Below are 22,679 nucleotides of genomic sequence, written 5' to 3'. Positions count from 1 at the left end.
CCCAACAGCAGATTTGCAGAATTTCAAAGCATTAGGCAATTTTGTTTAGCAGGCACTTCAGCTGGCATGGCAGTGTGAAGTGCAGGGGGAGTTCCCAAGGGAAAGAATGAACCCAGTGATTGAATGACAGCCAGACTGTGAGGATTTTTGCTGGGGATCAGTGGAAACACATCGGGTGCTCTGAATGTGTAATACCTTAGCATGTTTCGAGGATTGTTTTTTAATTCAAATTGAGATGGCATGCAGTGTAAGTGATCTCCATGTTAATAAGGCTAAGGTATTCTTAAGCACATTTCTTTCAGTCCTGGCAAAGGAAAGAAATTATTTAAAAGACTATGATTTGAATCACCTAGAAAATATATACATTGCAGTGTTATTCCCATGTGTACAGCTTGCTGTCCTTGCTCTCATACTGTCAGTTTTCTTCTGAAAGGGACATTTGTTTAGAGCCTATGCATTAGAATTCTGTCTCACCCTCGCATTGCATTTTAGCCGCAAACGCTCATGCTTCCTTCCCTACCACAGTCTCCAAAGGTCTGGTATGTCTTGATTCAACACAGGGATTTCTTTCCCATTGTTTCCTGTGTACTCTATCACGTATAAGGATTTTCTACAAGTGTGTCACAGAAAATACTGCCAGATTCTCTCCAGTTGTCCACTTTTTTTTCCCCTGACCCTGGTCTTAGAAGATACCAGAGCAAGGGACTCGGTGCTGTCATAGCAGTGCTGTCTCACCCGCGTGCTCTCTTAACGTCCTCTATTTTCTTGCTGCTATAGTCGCTGTGCCCTTAACGATGGGAAACCCAGGCACCAGGGGAAGAGGAGGCTGCTACAGGGCCCCTTTATATTGCTGCAAGTCATTAATATGCAGACCTAATGAGACTCGAGAAGAGCCAAGAGTCTCCGGAGCTCCCTGCTTCTTGCAGGGCTTCATGCTAAGTGAACAGAGTGTCTATTTTGTGTCTGGGAACCTGACAACAAACCAGGTCTTGCCAGAAGTTTACATCTGAACACAGAGCCTCTTTCATTTTTGGCCTATATATGGCGTATGATTTATTGTTGTTTTAAAAAGCCATGTATTTAGCCTCCCCCCACCCTTTCTTTCGCACTGTTTCTGGTGCAGCAATCAGTGCTACTGAGTTATAAAAAGCTCCCTCTCCTCCTGCCCTCCCTGCGTTCCCTTTTTTTTTTTTTTCTTTTACGCATTTTACTGCAGCAGTCATCTCAATGAACATTTCAATCAGCTTAGTCCCTCAACATAATGAACCATAATAACCAAACAGGAGAGAAAAGAATAAACATCTGCAGAAGGGGCTGGATTTGACTGATGGTGGGAATATAATCATATAGTTGCACATCAACTGAAAGCTATTTTCTTTTAGATGCATTCAGGGCTGTTACTGTTGTGCCTCTGCTCTTCGTTCTTTCTCTCCATTTTAAAAGTGGTCTATCTCAGATACAAACACTGGAACTACTGTCAAACTTGGCATTAGTCCTTAGCTGGGCAAATTCTTCATTTTCATCATTTCTATTTTATCAAACTAGGGGGGAAAAATCTATACTTTCAAAATAATTTCAAATCATTTAAGAATCTGATGTGATTTATGAACTTCTGTGTCTATAATAGTGATTACACATGAAGTAATGAAAGCTGACAGTTAAGTTTGGTCTGCTCACAATTAACAGTTTGAACTGAAACCTCAAATACACAGAACTTCCAACTTAATATATTGGTGCTGTGGTTTGAGAGTAATTTGCATGCACGATTTTTTAAATGCTAGTTCCAAATAGATATTTTAAAATATATCTCTGTAGAAACTGCTTTAAACTTCTACATATGTAAAATGCAGGAAGTTTTGGGATGAATCTTGCTGTCATGATGCAAAGAACACGCCCCTTGACCTCAGCAATGACAAGATATTTTGATATAAAAGCTTCACTCTTGCTATTAGCATTTGGTGATGAATTTTGTGAGGGGAAAAAAAAGGAGCATAAATCTTGTTTGATCTTGAATGGCTAGAGGAAATATCTGAGGGAATGCCTTCTCAGTTTTTTAGTCATTCTGATGCTCTATAATCAGTTCTTTCTAAATTATTGAAGGAAAACACACCGGTTGATAAGATGGCAGAAGTTTGGACTGTTTTTTTCAAGATGTTGCCTGATACTACGCAGCATCGTATTTATTTTCAAAAGGACTGTATTTGCATCCAAAAATATTTAGTAGATAATTCACATTGACAAATAAAACTCACTCCCTACCAGTGCTAGTCAGCAGCACGTTCTGCTCGCAGAACATCTTTTTACTGTTCTGTACATTCTGTTACTCTCACCAGCAAACAGTCCTGTGGCACAAAAGGAGGTATTCCATAGCAGTACATTCCTAGCCAAGCTGACTGTCAGAAGTCATGGTCAGTTATTTATTGGGAAGGAAAACATGCAGGGTGAAAATCTATCACTGTGTCATAGATTTATCCTGCACAATTATTTAGTGCAAATTCTGAATGAAGCTGTTCCGTGTATCGTAAAAGGTTTTATGATGTTTTGAAATAAGATTCTAGCTCATCTTTTCACAAAATATATTTTCTTGATAGTGATTTAATCATGGTTTCAAATGTGCTGGAATGCACGTAAGAGATTCATATTGTTCCCATGAAAGTATCACCTGAACAACTCGTAATTACCCACATTCTCATCTACCTTAACATCCGTGAAGTACAAAAGTACCGTCGTCTGCATTTAGTGGGGAATGGCAGGTAGTGGGATACTCAAGAGCCTAATTTTCATGGACTGGGCAGCCATTTCATTGACTGGGATAGGAATCTGACCTTTTTGGAATAAGACTTTCCAAAGGTGAAGAAGCACAAGAAGTGTTTGGCAAGCAGAGGAGGGGTCTCTCCAATCCCGAGCGCATGTTCTAATTACTTGTGCTCTTCTTTGTCTGAACATTGTTGAGACAAAAGCTGCTATTTGTTGTAGAACAAATGCGACTCCTACAACATTACTAGTTATTATTAACTCACTGTATTTCAATCATGTTCTGTAGGAGTAATTTCTAAGCATGAGGTTAGTTTATTTCCCATGGTTGATTAAATTCTTGGCCTCCCTTGTGAAATTGCCTACTTGGGTGCCAATTAATACTCTGCATGTGCGTATGTTTAAATTGTATGATTAGACACCTGTCCTGTAAGATTTGGACTCCTGCCATCAGCTTATTTCCTATGGCTGCTCACTAGCTACTCAGCTTTCTCAAGCCAGACGTGCAGAGTTCTTCACAATATTACCTTTGGTTCACCTTTTTCACTGCATTGGCATGATTTCTCGGATGCACTTCAGGAAGGAATATCCAAGATGTGAAGCTAAGTAAATGTACTGTCATGGATACACTGTAAAATGCATCAGGTTTTTTTTTGATAATCTCCTCTGTGCAGTACTGGACAGTATGGATTGGTGACTGGCTGAGATCTAAAATTAGGCTTCCCCTAGTGGACTTTATGAAGGGAATTGATAGGGGTCTAATACAAAGGCACAGGGTGAAACGTCACCTCACACCTTTTCAGCGCAGATTAGGTAAAACCCCAAGAGGGTTAGTGTGCATTACTGCAGAAGAGCTAGGATATTTCAGTGTTCATAAGGAGAAGAATTTGAGAAGCCAGAAGAAGAATTTTAGTGATAAAGGGATGGTGAAAACCAGTATTCCTTCTGAGCCTATGCAGAGTGACAGCTAAATCCTGTTTTGAAGATCACTTAGGCTAAGAGTCTACCTCGGATAAAGTGAGAGTGCACATGAAAATGGCTTAGAAAAGTGCTTTGACTCAAGCTGAGGGCGGTTTCCTTTCCTTTTTTTCTCTTCTTTCCTTGGGCTGCAAGCTTAATAATGTTCACACCTCAATGGTCCAGATAGGGCTTTGAAGTCAAGACTTGGAAGAGCCAAATACTGAAGATGTTTGAGACTTTATTCATGTTCTCATGTAGATGAAGTCAGTTTTATCCAAGGCAGCACACCAATTACTTGGCAAGAAAGAATGAGAATAACTGTTTCATGAAGTTCAGTAGATAAAGTCTTCTACAAAGGAGGTTAATGTGATTATCCTTATTTACCGACACAAAACATGAATCATAGGGAAATGAGTAACTTGCTCAAGTTACTACTAATAATGATCTAACCAAATGGATTGTATTTCTGGTAACAGAGCTCTGACAAGGAGGCCTGCTTCCCTACATCATGCCTATCTCACATCTGACTAGCTATTTTAAGAAAAGCTACCACAGAAGTAGAAAATGCCTTGTAATTCCAAGTGAAAGACGAAGTTCTGAAAAAATTACACATATTGGGGGAAAAAACCCACCTCTCAATAACAATACTACAAAAATACTTTGTCAACATTTAATTTGTGGTTTTGCTTTTTTATTACATAGTTTACTCAGTAATACATACGAATGTGTTCACTCACTGCTCTAAAGCCTTGGTGTATGGGTCTTCTCCCTTAATTAAATTACGAAAGAATGCATTATTTAAAAATGGTTTTAGGCCTAATTTTTGCTTTGATCTAAACTGTCTTTCAAACCAATTAGCATTCATGCACATAGAAATTTTGATTTTCTCCTTTTGAAATATGAAAAGGAAGCAAATTGGGAATATGCTTCAGAAACATAATACTACCTACTATCTGATTCAAAGCACCTGAGTTCAGGAAATTCAGATGCAGATATCAAACTTAATATTGAACTCATTTCCTTTGAGGGAGGGGCGGAGGCTTGTTTTCCTTCAAAATCTGCAAAGTTAAGGTTGTGTGAGAGCTCATATTGCCCACTGGCCTACCTAGTAATAAGGCTTGAACAAATAGGAATGAACTAGTGGCTTTTGCCACAAGCTTTTGTATGTTGGCTGTACTTGTAATAGTACAATGCTTATCACTTTTCAGCACTTCAGTGCACTACACTATCTGTTTCTATCCACAAAGGACATTTGAAATTCAGAATTCAGTGTCACCTTTAAAATCTCAGTTTATCTGCATCCAAGGTCTACTATCATAACTAAATAAAAAATATAAAGCATTTTTCTTTAATGTGGACTTGCAATTATGATGGATAGTTTAGTTCTGAAGGATCATATATATAACCAGATTTATGAGGGAGATGAGGTAGAAGTGTTATACCGCTGAACATTTCTTTTTTGTTATAAATCAAGAACATGATCTTGGTGTATGAAGAAGTTCTTTGCTGAATGTCTTACTTCGTTTACCATGATATATCCTTCCTTCTTGGAAAATACATATAGCCTTTCCCCCACCCTGTTTTTAATGTTTTTCAATTAGAAACAGAGAATTCTATACCATGACCCCCAGGAAAAAGGTGGAGGAAGAATAGCCAGCATTCATATCGGAGTCGGTGTAAATATACGTAGGAGCCCAGGGATTTCAAAATCAGACTGCTAATTTGAATTTATTTTCTGCCAAAATACTAAAACCAAGGGCTTGGTTCTGCACCCATGAAACTCTTAGGGAATGTTGTGACTGACTCAAGTAGGAACAACACCCAGCCCAGGTCTCTCTGAACATTTTGTTCCCATCCTAAACAAGCATTTACATTCTACCATATGTTCCAGCAGTGTATATTGAAATTCAGACTTATATGTATATACATTTTTTTCTTTTACAAATTCTTATCTTCAAGGGGGGAAAAGTTTGTCACACAAGCTTAAATTTTTATATCCCCTACATTCATTACTTAGTTTTTTCAAAATCCTGATTTATAGGGGCTATAACATCTGTTTTATAATAAGCTGTTATATAATACTGTTCAGTGCATTGCAGTAGACAAGCAGTATTCAAAAGGGAACTAAAAAAATATTTGGATAGAGACATTTTGCAGTTTAGCAGCTGATGTGAAAACAAAATAGTAAAATGGAGGGTTATTTTCCAGGGGGAATAAAAATCCTTGAAGGGGAAAAAAAGGGTCTATCTTCGAATATATATCTTAAAAACAATATTATTATCATATCTCCCTACATCCCTCCCCACTGACTTAAGAATATAATTTAATATTTATCCATAAGTATTTCTTTCTCCTTCTGTCTTTCAGGAAATGTTGAATGAATATGGTCACTGATACACTGTTAGCAAAATGTAACTGTAATAATTTTCCTATTAAAATAGGGTTATTTGTTGTTTACATGTAACTTTGCTAGGAAGTCTGAAAAATGAAATAACCATTTTGTGTTAATTGTCACTTAAATCTTCTGAATGGCAAAAGTTAGATTTATAAAATATGTCTTTTTTTGCATATGAGATATTTTTGTGCAGGCATTTCAGTACATAAAATACACAGACACAGAGGTTTATAGACATTGTTATTTATTAATTTCTTCACGGGAAGCATGCCTCTAAATCTTTCTTTTCAGCCTTTGATAGCTACTACCGCTATGGAATTTAGAACTATACAATTTGTATGCCTTGCTTGATGATCTTTATCTGATTTCTTAATCATATCTGCAGTTCACGTTTGCATTCTTCAACAGTTCACTGATCAGTAATTTATTTTCAGACTTCTGTATGCCAATTATCAATGCGAGGTTCTAATCGAAACTGGACCTAGCATTGTATATTTAATTTAAAATTAAAAAGTCATTATAAAGTGAGATTAATCTGAGATTAAAAGCTTTTTTTCTTTCTTCATATTTCTTCTGTCTAAATGACTGCCTTTAGTACTCAGGCACTTGTTGATAGCTCAGAAAGATTCTTGCCTGCTGAAGACGCTTTTTTGTAGTGTGAGATATCGCATAAATATTATTAATACAAGTCAAATTATGGTTCAAAACAGTGGTAGAATTCTTAATACTAATCCTCACATTGGAGATCAAGCTAATCCAGTTTTTTACAATGTTGGCTGGTGAATGAGCTACATTACATGAATCTTATTACAGCTGTTCAAAATTTCTTCACATTTCTTTTGCAAGCAGTGTCATTTTTTGTAATTCTAATGCAATGCTTGTAAATGCAATGTTTATAACAGATTTAGTTCAGTTTTGACATACACCTATTCTAAGGCGCTCAGTTCTCTTTATAAATACAAGAAAAAGATAATTTCTTTGCTTTTCTGTATGATGTTGAACATCAACTTGGAGACGCTGGTATTTATTTTACTATGTGCCTATGATTTCATACACCATTCCTCTCAAAACAAGTATAATCCAACAATTTAGTGACTCACAGTCAGGAAACATTCTTTTGGAAGGCTGATCTGAAGGTAGTCAATAGAAGCATAGCTTGTCATTTGAAATCTTAATAGCATTAAAGGATTTGTAAGCAAACAGTTCCGTGTTGGCAGGGACAAGTGTTTGCTTATATAGGGGAAGCATTAACAATTTTGTCAATAGTATCCACAGCCATGTCACATCGGACAACCGCTACCTTTGTACCACTAATTACAGTAATTTATTATAGGATTCTGTCCCATTACTTGGATGACTTGATGATAGTGAGGACTGCTGCAGTAGCAATGAAAACTACTTCTGAAAGAATGATGTAACAATTAATTAAATAAGCCATCCTGATCACTTGGAAGCTGGATTTCTACTTTGTAAGATCCGCTTTTAATATCAGTAGGCTCTATCTGTATACTCATGTATGCACAGATAGTTCCTTTGTAGGACTTGTTAATATTTCATTTTCATAAAAGAAATCCGTGATTCCTCAATCGAGACACTTCATGTCTTTCGTGAGAGATACATTTCTGTAGAAACAGTTCCTTCCTGTTCTTAAACAAGTATTTTCAACTGGTGAACCACAGACATCAACCTACAAGTGGAATTGAACTTTAATTGAACAGGTTCTAAACAGTGAGATCTGCAAGTGATTTTGTGAGACAGAACCACCAATACCCTTCTTCTTGTGGTATTTTTGTGTATGTGTGACATTCTGGCATTTAGTTACGCTTATTAAATGGTGTCTTTGACTTCTGAAGACTGGACAATCAGCTTTTTTTTTTTTTTTTGGTTGAGGAGATGAAGGTAGTGGAAGAAGTTCTTACCACATTTCTCTTTCCAATTCTCTCTTTTCTCGGCATAATCTTTCTTATCTGTCAGCAGCTGTTCGTGATGCTGAAGCTTATATCTGTAGTTTCTTTTTCTCTCATGCTTGCAGGCATGGATCTCTTCTCCAATTGCACGGAGGAATGTAAAGCACTGGGCCACTCAGATCGGTGCTGGATGCCTTCCTTTGTTCCATCTGATGGACGCCAAGCTGCAGATTACCGCAGCAATCTGCACGTACCCGGCATGGACTCCGTTCCAGACACTGAAGTGTTTGAAACACCAGAAGCCCAGCCGGGGGCAGAAAGGTCCTTCTCCACCTTCGGCAAAGAGAAGGCCCTTCACAACACTCTGGAGAGGAAGGAGTTGGATGGACTGCTGTCTAATACACGAGCGCCTTACAAACCACCATATTTGAGTAAGTACTATTCAAAAAGCTGTGTGGAAGTCTTCCCTTTGCGGGAATAAAAATTAGCTCTCTCTGGTAGGAATAATACAGGCACAATTTTAGGAGCAGTGGGGGAAACTGGCTTCTCTTGGATTCAGGCACCACTGAAGAAGGCATTGTTCGATGCTTTTAAAAAAAGACAAAACCTTGATTATTTTTAGTATGACATTACTGTCAACAACAAAAGTATCAGCTGATATTAGTGGATATCAGTTTTTTTCTGATCCTGGATTATTTTCAAAGTTTTCTTGGATAGATGGTTTAAACATTGACATTGCCAGACTAATATTTTTTAAGACTTTAAAGACAGTTTTGAGAGGACTGTCCTAGGAGCTTCTTTTTATGATTGAGCGGCATCTTGTGAATAAACTGTTTGTCTATTATTTTGAAGTAACTATTTACATAGTTAACATTAAGGGTTCAGAAGGAAGAAGACAAAACTTTTGCCTTCAGTCTGATCATCTTTCAGCCTACATAGTATTGACTTTTGTCAGTGCTCCTCCGTGCCTTCTGTCTTGTTCCAAAATCTTGCCTCTTTAGTCACCTTTTGACTATGGTTGAGTGGCATGAAAGAGTGTGATAGATCTCAAAAAGACGCTCTTAATTCCTTTTGTAGTCTGAGCCAGTTGTAGAACCCTTGAGTAATACTTTGATCTAATATGTCTTTTCATTCTATTTAGCAGCCTTCTGTATTTTATTAGAGACTGTAATCTCCTCGACTTCAAGAGTTTATGATGTTTATCTCATCCAAATAAGCCAAAGACATTAACATTGCAATACTGACCCCTTTTAAAGCAATAAAAGTCTTTCAGGACAGCAGATCGGGGTAAAAAAAAAAATAGTCTCACTGAATGATATTAGTTTATTTATTTTTATAAAGTATTTAGTTGTTCTGAAAGGTGCTGCAGTGGCAGTCCCAGCGTGTGAAGATCTTTGCTACAGATCATTCTCAGCACAGAGATCTCAGCTCTCCCTTCTTAATGAGCTGTTCAAGTTATTTCAGTGCTTCAGAGAGGTCTTTTTACTGCTTCACGCTAGATTTGCTTTACTGAAAGCTTCTAAATTTGGACACCAATTCTGAGAAGTGAAAGCCATCCTAAAAAACTTGTCCTGAGACAATCAGCTTATTTTGTGTAGGCTCACAAAATGACAGGTGTCAATCATCTGGTCATACTCTAAAGACCAATGTGAAATTTCACTTAGCTATGACCTAAGGACTCATGACTGTCTTTTCCTAACTGGTCTTCCATCATTTGCCTCCAAGAGACATTCTTTAATACCAAGATGAAATCTAGCAGTATTAATTTCATCTTTTATCATTTCAGTTAAAAATTTGAGTTTTGTAGCACTGATGGTCTAATCACAGCAGAGTTCCGATGCAGTACGTACATTACAATGATGATTACATCTGGTGACACCACAATGTTAGTTCTGTTCCATGTTGTTCTAAGCATGGGAGTTTTATTTCAAATAACAATGAAATATTTATTTTATTGATAGCTTAGGGATTTTAAATTTTTTTAAGCTAACATAAGTAATATTGTTGAACAACGTGTTTACATATAGGTATTGGTCTACATTTTACACTTTTCTGGTATAAGGGTATAAAAAATTGAAGGTAAAATGTCAGAAGTAAACAATATAAATGAGTGGTATTATGTAATCCACACTTGAGAATCCCGATTTAATTTTACTTTTTTTTCTTTGAACCTCAAGGCTAAAAATGCTACAAAAAACAGCAATATTTCTCTGTTCTATTTTCCTTTATTTAATATTTTCTTTAGTAAAATTGTACACTATAACTGTACCGCAAAGAAAAGAAAGCGAGCACAATAGTTTAGCAATGAGTAAATAATTCATTATTAATAAAGTATTCAATGAATAAGGCAAGAGGAATGCATAGAGGAAGTTGATTCAGGAGGAAATTTAGCTGAGCCACTCGGTAATTGCAATTGTAATAAAATCAAATTCAAATTCTTAACAAAGAAGATCATATCAAAATCCGTATGTCAGTAGAACGATTTTTTTAAAAAGAAGTGATTAAAATGTATGAAACAGAACCCTCATATTCAGCAAAAATGCTATATAAAACATTGCAGCATGTATGAAAACAGCCATATGAAAGATCAGTAGCAACGAAGCAAAAGTATTTTGCAGAATACAAAAACTATTATTTGAACTAAAAAAAGAGAGATTCTTAAGCAAAATGATCAGAAAAGAGCATAAGTTGTAGCAGGTAAACTTTAGGATAGTAAATAGTGGAGATAAGAGGGACTTCTTAGAGAAATAGCCAAAGGCGTGCAAATAAATATAGACAATTTTTAAGATGTCAAGTGTCATAAGCTAGGAGAGAATTGGTGAGTCTCTTGAGCTGCAGTTAGTGAGGACAAGGACGTTGCAGAGATTCTAAACTGTTTCATTTGCATTTGTATTTGCCAGAGGAGGGGCGGAGAAAGACAGGCGTACTTAGGAAGCCACCCATCCCAGGTAACCATTTCAAATAAATGTGCAAGACTGAGTCATGGAAGAGGATGTTGTTGAAAAACTGACTAAAACAAGTAGGAAGAAGTCAGTGGATTATGTGTTTCTTTACTTTTCAGTTTCTAACAAAAGCTAGTAACCAAAGAATGTCTGAAGTCGTGCTTATTGTTAAAAAAATGTACAAGAAAGTCTTGTAAATTAGAGTCCAGTGAGAAACCTTAGCACACAACATAAAATTGTAAGTTGGGGATTTTAGGAACAAGGTAGCTGGCATCTGTCCAGGAAAATTTCACAGAAAGATTGTCTATCTATTAGAATTTTGATAGAGTGGGTGAGAATTAATCAATATAGTGTATTTGAACTGTCAAAAAAACCCTTTAGCGTAGCTTCTGTGTAGTAGAAGCTGTTACTAAAGTAAGGAAGTGTTGTCATACGGCAAAGCACTACCAGACTCTGTGCCTAAGAGGAAAAAATCATAAGGATAAATGGAACATTTTAGCAGAAGCAGAGTTCTCCAAGTGTCCACGCGGAGACCCATGGAGTTAAAAAAATTAATTATCTGGAAATGGAAATGAGAAAAAGGGGGCAGTATTTGCAGATGGCATAAAATGGTCCATCGAGTCTGTAATAGACTACGTATGCCCACATCGTGCAGTGGAAGCATGGTCCTGAAACCCCCGCCTGCATCTGACCCAGCTCGCCCTGGCATGGAAAGCTGCAGAGCAGCGTCAGCACGGCGGAAGAGCTGAGCGAGCTCACTCATACAAACTGTGCCGTTAGCGCAATAGCTACGAATGTAAACTGGTGCCTCTATGTGGAGCTTCCACTGTGCCACAGGAGCGTATCTGCTCAAGTTTGTGTCTGCGTGGTGATTGGTACCCACTGTCTTCAATGGGTACGTTCATTGCAGAACTTGAGGGAAGACAAATGAGGAAGGCGATGTATATTATCGTGAGAAATTTGAACTCTTCTTGAAAAAAAAAGATCACGGGATAATTCCCTGAAAAGTGTCCCCCAATGTACAAAGCCAGCAAGAAGGAAATAAAATGCCAGGTTGCAAAAAGGAATTGAATTGAAAATACACTAAAAAAGTATTACAAAACCCTTACACAAAATATATCACTATGTTGCTCTAGCCAGTCTATTCCTTCCATAGAAATACATAGCATAACGGCAAAAATACTGAAAATATTTCTATGCAAAGTCATATTAAAGGCTTAGTACTAATTAATTGAGACAAGCTGCATAGGAACATGAAGTAAACAGGAGACTGCATGAAAACAGAGGAGGTAAGCTGGGCGCTTGCATTTGCCGTTCCCAATAAAAAGAGAGCAGCAAGGCAGCAAAACACTTGAAGGACAACCAGGTCATGAACTGATAAGATCATACACATTTGATAAAATGATAGACATTTGACACAAATAATACTGTCAAACTTATTATTACGGGGTATGATTGAAACCAAAGGCTTAATGGTGGAGATTTAGGTGTTTGCTTTTTTGTTGGTTCAGGTTGAGGTCATTGCATGGATAAATAAAAGCAGCAGCAGCTATATTAAAATTATAATGTAGAAAAAGATATAAATCCTCATACTTGAAAGATTTTTTTTATGTTCCATTGCCAAATTTTTACCTTACTGTTCTAAGCCATTGGACGTCTTCATACACCATTTTCCACATAAACATACATATTCTGTATATTGTTCTGAGCAGAGCAGACCAAAAGTAGATCTCTTTGTACTCAAATAATATGTTTTGAAGACTATATTTTTTACATAAGCTTTAAATATTTATTATGAATACAAGTTATAAAATTGTGATGGGATCAATAGGTTGTAGAAATTTTGAGAACAGTTTTCTTATTGAGAGTAACTCCAGGATTCTTCTATCTTGCATGTTCTTCTTGCTGCGTAATTTACACTTATTTCTTCTTATTCATCCATGTGATTTGAACACTGCATTACTGCAAACAATTAAGAAATTTTTGTAATGACTTGAATGTTCTGAAAACATGACATTCTGAACTTGACTGAAGAAAATAAAATAAGTTAAATAACACTGGTGAGAAAAATAAAACATAGCTTTTGAACAATTCCTATATTTTAAAAATAGATTCTAACCATTTCTACCTAATTTTTCATCCAGTGGTGCTTATATTAGCCTTTTTTTTTAATAAGTATTTTTACTGTAGTCACCAATCCAAGTTTCAAACTCTGATGTACCAGATTCTGTAGGATATCTAACAGAGACCACCTTCCCAATGAATGCCTGATCAGTCTGATTCTATTCTATTTCTAATACTTTGGACCAGGTCCGCTGAGATGGTAACAGCGGGAATAGCACCATTACATCCATCTCAGTAGTGTTTTGGTGTATAATTGATGATATGAAGTAGCTTTAATTTATTTTAATTTTTCTTCTGTAGTTGTGGATCATTCTAGATGTGATTTTTTGTATAATACTTTAGAGCTTTCCTAAAGTTACGTACTGACATTAGTGACAGAATATTTTTTTTCTTCCTAGTAAGCGGTTAGACATTTTTTATATATGAAAACAGTCAAATATTGCTATAATGCCCTAACTTTCTATGTATAAGTGCTTATTTTGCTCTAAAGAAAATGACTTCGGCATAGCTTAATCTGTTTTGGAAGCAGGTTAAAATAAACTATATAAATGCACAATTTACTATACAGAATAACAGTGTTTATGCAAGGAGGCATTCTGGAATAATAATTGTGTTCTTAAGTAGCCCCCTAATTGACACTGCAGTATTTTCTACATACACGCAAGCATCTTCATCTTCACTGATTAAACTGTATCGTTATCATGGTAATTATTGCCAACACCATCAACATATTTTATGTACGAATCAGGATTTTATCATGTTACGTATGGCATATACATAGAGAGAGAATGAAAAAGCTGGTCTCTTCCCCAAGAAGCTTGGGCTTGGTTCTGAGCACAAGTCTCTACGTTCATGTGAAAGTATAGATGTATAGTCCGAGGTTCTCGTTCTACAAAATATTTGGCACCTGCTCAACTTGACCTATCCAAGTCAAGTTGGTTTACAAATAAAATTAAAAAACTTTCAAAAGTCTTTGCACAGTTGAATGTTTAGGAATTGGATCATCAATTTATTTCAGATAATCTACGACAGAGCCTCGCACAAAGAACGGTTTAACTTACAATCATTATCCATCTCCCTGAATTAGATTGGAACAAATGACCTAGAGGAGAAAAATGTTCATGTCTTTATACCAGGACAAGAAGTGTCTCACAATACTTTGATTATTTTTCAAAGGGATAAAAAAAATGCATGTAAATATTTTTTCGGTATTTTGATCTAGTTAGGATCATAAAGGCCTATTTCCGTACGGCAGGATATGTAACTCAACATTTTCTGCTGATGTTTAACATAAATATATGAAAAGATGTTTTAAGCAAGAATTCTTTACTGTTTTGGAAAATTTTCCCCCCAAAATGAAGGGAATTACAATTTTGTGCATTTGATATGATGGAAGAAGAATTTTCTTTGGTTTTTTGTTTAGTTACATCTCATTTCTGGGAATTATTTGTGTAGTTTTATCACAGCTGTGATAGACATTATAGCACTACATTTGCATAAACATAAAAACAGCTATTTTGAATGGGACACTTGATTAATTTAAAAAATGAGGCCTGTCTACATTTTTGCTTTTAAAATTAGCCTACTTGATTTTTAATACAGATCAGGGAAACTTGTGAACTGTCTTGTCCTTTCATTAATAATTTTTAATTCAATTTGTGATTTTTGCACATGGTTGGAGTAAAAATGCACAGAAGTAAAATCAAACAAATTAGCACCAATAAGTTGCTGTTCTTAAGGTAAGAAGAAAGAAAACATTCTAAGATTGGATCAAAAACAAACAAACAAAAAAAGAAGTCACATTGAAATGCAACTTTTATTGGTATGAACAAACAAATGATATGTGCACAGTAAGAGAGTTGTTCCTTTGTGAATAGTACAGTTTTGTGCTCAAAAAGAATGTTAAAATTGTATCTTTCAACTTTCAATCTGATCAGCATAGCTGAATATCCACATATCCTCTCACAGGCAGTGGAACTCTTCACTTACATTCAGGAACTTATCTCTGTGACAGGATACAGCTCTCATTTCTGCCCAAATAAGAATGACTTTGTACATGCAAAATTGTTCAGCAAAGCTGAAGTTGAAAAGCCAACATCTAATAATGCTAAGAAATCTAACTGAATACTTACCCTTTTCTAAAAAGTCTAATAGAGCATTACCATTTTTGCAAACAACTGTATCTGAAATGCTGAGACATTTATTCACTTACAACTCAAGTTTGCCAGTTCAGCTACATCATCTCTATTAGGTAAATAAAGCTTACAAAAAAACCCCAGACCTAAAATAAAACTTAAACTGTTAATACTAATTAAAATACAATAAGGCTATGATATATTTTTACTCATTATTGTAGGTACTCTATGATCTTGAATAAACCACTTGTGATGATTCACTGTGCAATGATTATTGCATAACTCCTGAAAGGTATTTTTATCTCACATTCATGACTGGTTTGCATTCTTCATCTGAACGTATTCCTCTTGCAGCTATGGCTCAAAGGGAAGAACGCTTACCGAGTACTGCTGCAATAATAGAAAGGAAATGGATAATTCAGAAAGCAAAATCAGAAAGGAATATATAAATATGCAAAGATAACTTGACTGTAGCCCAATAGAACATATAAATTACATTATTTTTATCAAATTTTATGAAAATAGTGAATATAAGAAAAAGAAATAAGCGTTCTCTAATTTTAAAGCGCAGGTGTTAGCTGTTATATTTAAATTCTATTTGCTTGAATATCTTTATGTAACTGAGACTGGACAGAATTAACAGTACCTTGTACTGTAGAAAATACTGATTAAAAAATGTACCTGTTATTTGGTTTACATAGCACCTTTTATCTTAAATAATTATAGGGCTCTTTGCAACGACAGTGCAGGAAAATAACTGAAAGGCTAGAAAAACTTGGGTAACTTTTATTTGAAAGAAAATTATATTTTTAATTTGTCATATCATTTCAACTATTTCTTTTCCTCTGATAGCTGTAAAAGTCTGTATTTGCCAGTTCTGACTGGAACATGTAGAAGTCTTGTATATCTGTCTCAGACTAGTGCTATATTTATTCATTTATGTCAATTTTGAGAGTGATTATGTCTACTGTGAATATACCATCTGTGGAGAATTTTTTTTTTAAATACTGAAATACCATTTTCTGGATTCCTACTAGTGGAATATGAAAGAAACCAGCAGAAAGATTGCTTGAAACTTTAGGAGTAATTTTTGAGATTACTGTGTTATGCTGGTTTAAAATTCCAAAATGCCTCTTGTCCTATAAATCTAAATCGTATGACAGAAGTAATTTAGCCACTTATGAACATGAGACTCTTTGGAAAGCAATGAGATGTTTGCACTTAAAATTTTCAAAGGCACTGAAGTTATTTATTTTTGATTGGCAAATTCTATTCATTATGAATAAATGCTGTTCCTAAATGTACAAACCTCCTTATTGTGACAGTCAGGAGCTGGAGAATTGAATGTGTGCCTAATCTTGGGTCTGTGCACAGCAAAGTCTTTTCTTCTCTGCTTGCCTCTGCCTGAGGAACACCTTGGCCTGCACAGCAGAGGAAATTATTCTTGATTCTGGCATTTTTGCTGCAGACAATAACTCTGATTTTCCACTGTCATTTCCACTGCTTAAATTTTTGAGGGCTTCCCTTCCTTTCTTTTTTTTTTTTTTTTTTTTTTTTTCTTGACCAAAGGACAAAAAAAAATAGGGAAAGCCATTCAAAGAATGCAACAAATAGGTGGTAAGAGAAGGAACTGCATCTGTTTATAATGTTTGGGAAAGCACACTATAGGGATCGGTGTTGCTATTTATCTGGGAAGCCTGTAAACAGCTCTATTTGTACACCAGCCACCGAGAACCTACAGCTTCATGCCAGCAGTAGGATGACTGCTGCTGGGAAGTAGCGGTCAATATATTTAATTTGTTTTAGAAACATGGTATGGTGAAGCCAGAAGAGTGAAGAATGATGTATTTGGTACCTTCTTGTAAGTCAGGAAGTAGGAGATACAGACTATTAGGCTACAATTTTTAACTTCAATACCTAATAAACTGTTGGAAGAAGTAAATATGGTGATAGTAATCAATGTGGATTCACTGAAACTCCAAACTCTCCTAAGATAATTTAATTTATTTCTTTGATAGGGTAATGGTCTTTAGTAGTTGAAGAAAATATTTCAGACATGGGGAAGCAAATCTTCAGAACTTGTTTCCTCAATTCTACCTGAAAATGATGTGCATGTATGAGTCACAAGAGTAAATCTGCATTTATTGCATACACACAAATCTATTTCATATGTGTAAATGATGTTCTTTTATATGACATTTTCACAGGTTATGAGGAGTAATGTGGATTAGAAAGAAAGAAAAAAAAGGATGCAGAGTAGATTCACCAAAGAAGTTACGGGGATGACAGACTCCTCTTTTAGGAAGTGACCCAAATCCTCTGACTTTATCTTTTCTCCTCCAGCATCATGGCTGCATTCAGCGCTGGAAAAGGATTCATTACGAAACTGCTTGAATGTAACCATTCTTTAGTCATAGGAAATTTTATAGGTGTTGATATTGTGGATTCATCTTATGTCAGAGTAAAATTCCGTCACTTCGTGACACTTTTTAGTTGCCTATTTGTGCTTTAATTTGACATCCATCTATTTTCAACTGGAATTTAGATGACAATTGAATGTAGCTGCACACAGCTGTGGGTATTGATAGGAACTGAGATCTAAAACAGTTTTTGCTTACAAATGAGATGCAGTAATAACTTTTTTCCTGCTCTACTTGACATAAAGTGCTGAGTGCTTTGTACTTGCAATATTCTTTATGTCCAATATGGCTACACTGCTTCTAATTAATTAAACAGGATCCCTCCCAGCACTGGAATGTTATGGTCTGTACTCTTACACTCTCTGGTGTGCCTTTAGCCTGTGGCAACTAGTTTTCTTCCCTAACAAGTCCTGGTCATGGTGAGGCTGTCAGAACGTGGGCCAGGGACCATTCCTGAAAGCAGATTGGGTATGGTCATGCTATGGCCCCCACATATTGCTCGCTATGGCTGAGAAATTTTAATAATGTGGATATAAATCATTCCATTCTGATAGTCTTAAGTGACAAAGAATGGTGATGGGCAAATTTCACTCACAGATAGAAAGAGAGCCAGTATGACTTTTTGGATAAGAGAAGCTTTGAAAGGTTTGTGAGAATTTTGCGTGATACACTTAAGTATGTTATCTTGGTAAACTGGGAACGACTCTCTGAAATCCGAGTGTACGCTGCTCATGAAAACCAATGTTAAGTACTGTGCTTTAGAAATGGAAAATAAAACGTTCACAAAAAAAGGGGACATACCTGCCAGATCCTAATGCCACCTAATCCCTGCCAGGAGAGAGGGGTGGTGGAAAAAACATCATGGCAAATGTAAATTGGATAAGAATACACAGTGTGATGCTGATGTAATACTGCAATGCAAGTTACCTCATGTAAGAACAAGTAAATTTAACTATTTCAGGCCAAATCCAGCATGATTAATTTAGGCACCTCTGAAGGCCACCCAATGGTGACTTATACGTGTCTGCTTCTCCCTTGAATCTATAGGGAACTTAGGCACTTAAGAGCAATTTAGGAGGAATGGTTCACATCCCTCCTCTTCTCCCCAGGGCACTGAAAATTTTAAGTCACATTGTATCCAGCTTTTAGTGTATTCTGCATCGGTTAACTCTCAAACTGACATGTTCCTTTTCAGGCTTGTCAGCTTAAAGAGATGTATAATGCAGATTGCAGAAGAGTGCAATAAAGAGGTGATTTTGAAAAAAAACACAACCCAAAACCGCGTAGAGGAAGAAGAAAAGAAGACTGAGGAGAAGAAATGATTGTTGCATACAAATACATAAGGAATTTTTTATAAAAAAGGAAAGAAATCAAATACTGGTATCACTAAGGATGGTACCAAAATTAGTAGCTTGCAGTGAATCGGGTAGAATATGAATTTGCTACTAGAACATGTATGCAATTAGAATAAGTTGTTGATGGAGAATTTGAAAATATTCTTAGGGAATATACTCTGTGCTAAGTTTGACATATGTCAGGAATAATTTAGGAGTTATTTAATTGGCCTTAATACAGTACCTAATTATAAGAACTCTTTCAAAATTAAATATTCTGTGATTCTCTGAATGTAATAGTGATGTCATCTATTATCTTCAGGTAGATAATACAGTTATAATAATACAGAAAGACAAAAATGCTTTCTTCTGCTCACTGTATCCTATGAGAAAACAGTCTTTGGTATTTTTATGGTACATTATAGAATATGGCTTAGCACTTTCTGTGCTGAACTGTGGTAACTAAAAAGCATTGTTTCTGTAGTAAATAATGGCAACCAGAGATAAATCAAATCTGACATATACTATGCCACTGGGCTGTTGCTGCCAGTGGAAAAAAAAGGTCAGCATTTAGAACAGAAAATCAAATACACATAAAAGTGTCTTATGTGCCACAGAACATTGATGACAAAATCCAGGACTTGATTCAAAAGAAAATCCTCCTTAATCATATGTTCAATGTAAAGCACATGTTGATTAAGGCCCAGTGCTTAAAGTTAAGCCTATGCTTGAGGATAGTCCTAAAGAGAGGGAAATTTTATCTGGTGCTTACATGAACTGGGACTTGGATACTTATTCTTAAGAACTTTAATGCTTTTTGTCTGTTTGTTTTCGAAGGATCAGCTAAGTCCAGGTAGAAGATAAAACTCAGAGCACTCAATAGCACCAGAAAAACATTATTTCAGTGACTGTCATGATGTGTAACAACACTTGTATCAGGTAGCCCACTTGTCATATGAAAATATTTACCAAGACACGTTCCAAACATCAAAAATATATGTATTTTCCAATCTTAAAATGAAGCTAATGGAAGTGGCAATATATGTCAGTCAGAAATTTGGTCAATAAACTTTTTTCAAAAAAGAGTGATAATCTGTTTAAGTTGTTGATACAGAATCCAACACTACACTCAAATTTGAAAAGTGGATGTTTCGTACTGAGGTGCAAAGGACAAATCTCTTTCCCCCTTTTCATGGAGTAGGTAACACTATTTGTCACGTTCACTAGATTATGGTCAGTGCAGTGTCCGCCACTGATTTGGCTGGGAATTGCTGTTTCTTGAACTGATTCAAACGAATAGACATGGAAACATATGCATTTAATGCGAGACAAAAGGAAAGAACGATATATGTATTTAAATAGTTTCTTTCATACAAAAGATAGCTTTTTGGCATAATCATCTTTGTTCCAGAAGTAAAGATGTATTCTCAAAGGAAGGAAAGATTTTAATGGTCTGTGGGGTATGTTTATTTAACTAAAAGTAAGTTTGTTTCCGGAAAAGATTCAGTGCAACAATTACAAACGTTAGCATTTTGGCCTACTTTATTTATTCACGGCCTGAAGACCTAATGCTCACAATTTTTTTTTATTTCACATGAAATCTGTGTATTTTTACCTATCACTCCAAATGCTGTTGTTTTATTTTAGAAACAGTACCTATATTTTGGGTTTTGCAGATCCCATAAAGAACATTTCAGTCGTACTGAATTCCATATCTTTATCAGGGACAAATTCTGCTTTGGTGCACCTTACAGGTTCACATGCGGGAGCTTCTCCTGCCTTCCCTACCTTGTGACATGTCAGAAATGGCCAGAGAGAATGTGGTCTCATTCTTACCTTACTCCCTTGGCAGCTTTCAGGAGTCTTCAGACATACAGATAAGCACATAAACAGTGGCCACCAGAGCCAGCTCCAACTGACTCACTCACATTAGGAGAGACTTGACCTATTTTATTTTATTTTTTTAAGTACAACAGTAAGTATGCTCCATCTTCCTTTTTTGCAACTATTTAATATAATACAGAGGTAATAAAACCACATTAATTGTGTAAAATGTAACATGGGCATCTGGAATGCAAGCTATGTTGTCCAAGTGTGCTCTACAGAATATATGGATTTGAAGCATAAAATCTCTTAACTGAACACTTGAGAGGAAATTTTAAAAAAGTTCCCCTGAAACTAATTAATGAGGAAAAGATATATGAGAAAAATATTATTTTCATATTTGTGTACCAAAGTTTATCAGACTGGATAAGAAAATCTGTTTTTATAATGGCATTAGTGGAGTTTTCATAAAATATTATTAGCAATGCTTTAAAAACCTTCAAGTAAGAGTTCATTGAAAAAAAAAAAAAAAGACTTTATGGATTGCAAAAGATACTGAATTGACACCTGCAATGACTGGAATACTTTTTTATCCACAGAACATGGGTGGCAGCAGAGTAATCCCAATCCTACATCCCCCAGCCCCAGCCGTGTGTCTCACCCCTTACCTGGATGCACCACCACAAAGGGTGAGGGAGCTATGGTAGTTTACTCTGCATTCCCATTCACTTGTTGACCTCTTTCCAAAACCATAGTTGCTGCTAACTGAACTAGAGCTCCAGGTTAACTGAAGCGGCCAGGTTATTTCATCTAGAATACCTTCTACCACGAATACCTTCTACCATGATTTAGATCCTGGTGTCTACTCAATTGGGCCGAGTTACAAGAAGAATGCTGAATTTGCAGTCTGTTGGTTGTCACTAGAATTATCCATTCCTGGCTCTGTCAAAACTAATGGGACTCAGTGAAGGGTAGTATTTCATCTGCGACAGTTAACATATAGACTGTAAAGCAAACCATAAATATATAAAAAGAGTTAAAATTAATAATGCAAATTTAAACCCAACGTTGCCACAATGTATGTGAGGTAATTAACTCCTTTTTAGATTATTGTTCACTACAAGTGAAAGGCATTCGCTGTAAAGCCTGACTAGCTGGGCTGCTTCTGAGCAGAATGCAGGAGATGACAGCCTCCCGTAATCCCTGCATCAGTTGTGGGGTTGCATGGGGACAACCTGCTCTGCATAAACGTGGCACGGCGAGGCACACATTTTTTACAGGGGACCCACGAGAAAACCCATAATGCATTGAGAGCTTGCATAGAAGCCCATATGCGAAAGCCCATATGAAGACAAATATTACTTGGATATTGTGCTAACTTATAGAATTTGGATGTGAAATAGCAAGATGACAGTTTACGTACTGGCTTTTCCCCCGTTCTCCTGTTGCGTCGCTTGCTTTGATTTAAAAGAGAGGTTTTTAGATTCAAGGGCCTTCTTTCTCCTAAGTGAAGGGGCATCAGCAGTATTTCTGCAACAGCAGAAGAATGCCCGGCATTTGATAGATTTTGAGATTTTATTATCTAGGGCTTCATTTGGATCTTTAGGCTGTTAGCACTTGGGGGACTTCAGCAGTCATTTGGTTGTAGCAGATATAATTCTGTGGGAGTTTATGGAGCTCTTAAATATAGGATACAGTGAAAGAGACAATAGTTATAAAAGGTATAGGATGTGTTTTCTTTTGCTGCTTTGGTTGCCAGCTGTGGGGGGAAGCAGTGGGCCTTCTCTCCGTCCTAATTAGATTAGCTAGCAATACGAAGCAGGAGAAAATTTTGATTCAGAGTTTGAAGGTTCTTCCAAGTACAGGTGATCACTGCGAGGGTTT

At 36.2% G+C, this 22,679-nt stretch overlaps 1 protein-coding gene across 1 annotated transcript in view; it reads left to right on the top strand.

The window, feature by feature from the left end:
• PCDH10 (protocadherin 10) overlaps positions 1 to 22,679 on the top strand; it is a 40,879-nt gene that overhangs the window by 5,049 nt on the left and 13,151 nt on the right. Inside the window, exon 4 of the mRNA XM_074154983.1 lies at positions 8,142 to 8,447. Coding sequence (XP_074011084.1) covers positions 8,142 to 8,447 — 306 coding nt within the window. The remainder of the gene's footprint in view (positions 1 to 8,141; positions 8,448 to 22,679) is intronic.

The sequence above is a fragment of the Numenius arquata genome, chromosome 10 (assembly GCF_964106895.1).
Source record: "Numenius arquata chromosome 10, bNumArq3.hap1.1, whole genome shotgun sequence".
Taxonomy (NCBI): domain Eukaryota; kingdom Metazoa; phylum Chordata; class Aves; order Charadriiformes; family Scolopacidae; genus Numenius; species Numenius arquata.
Note: the sequence above shows the minus strand (reverse complement) of the source record. Positions and strands in the feature narration are given on the sequence as shown.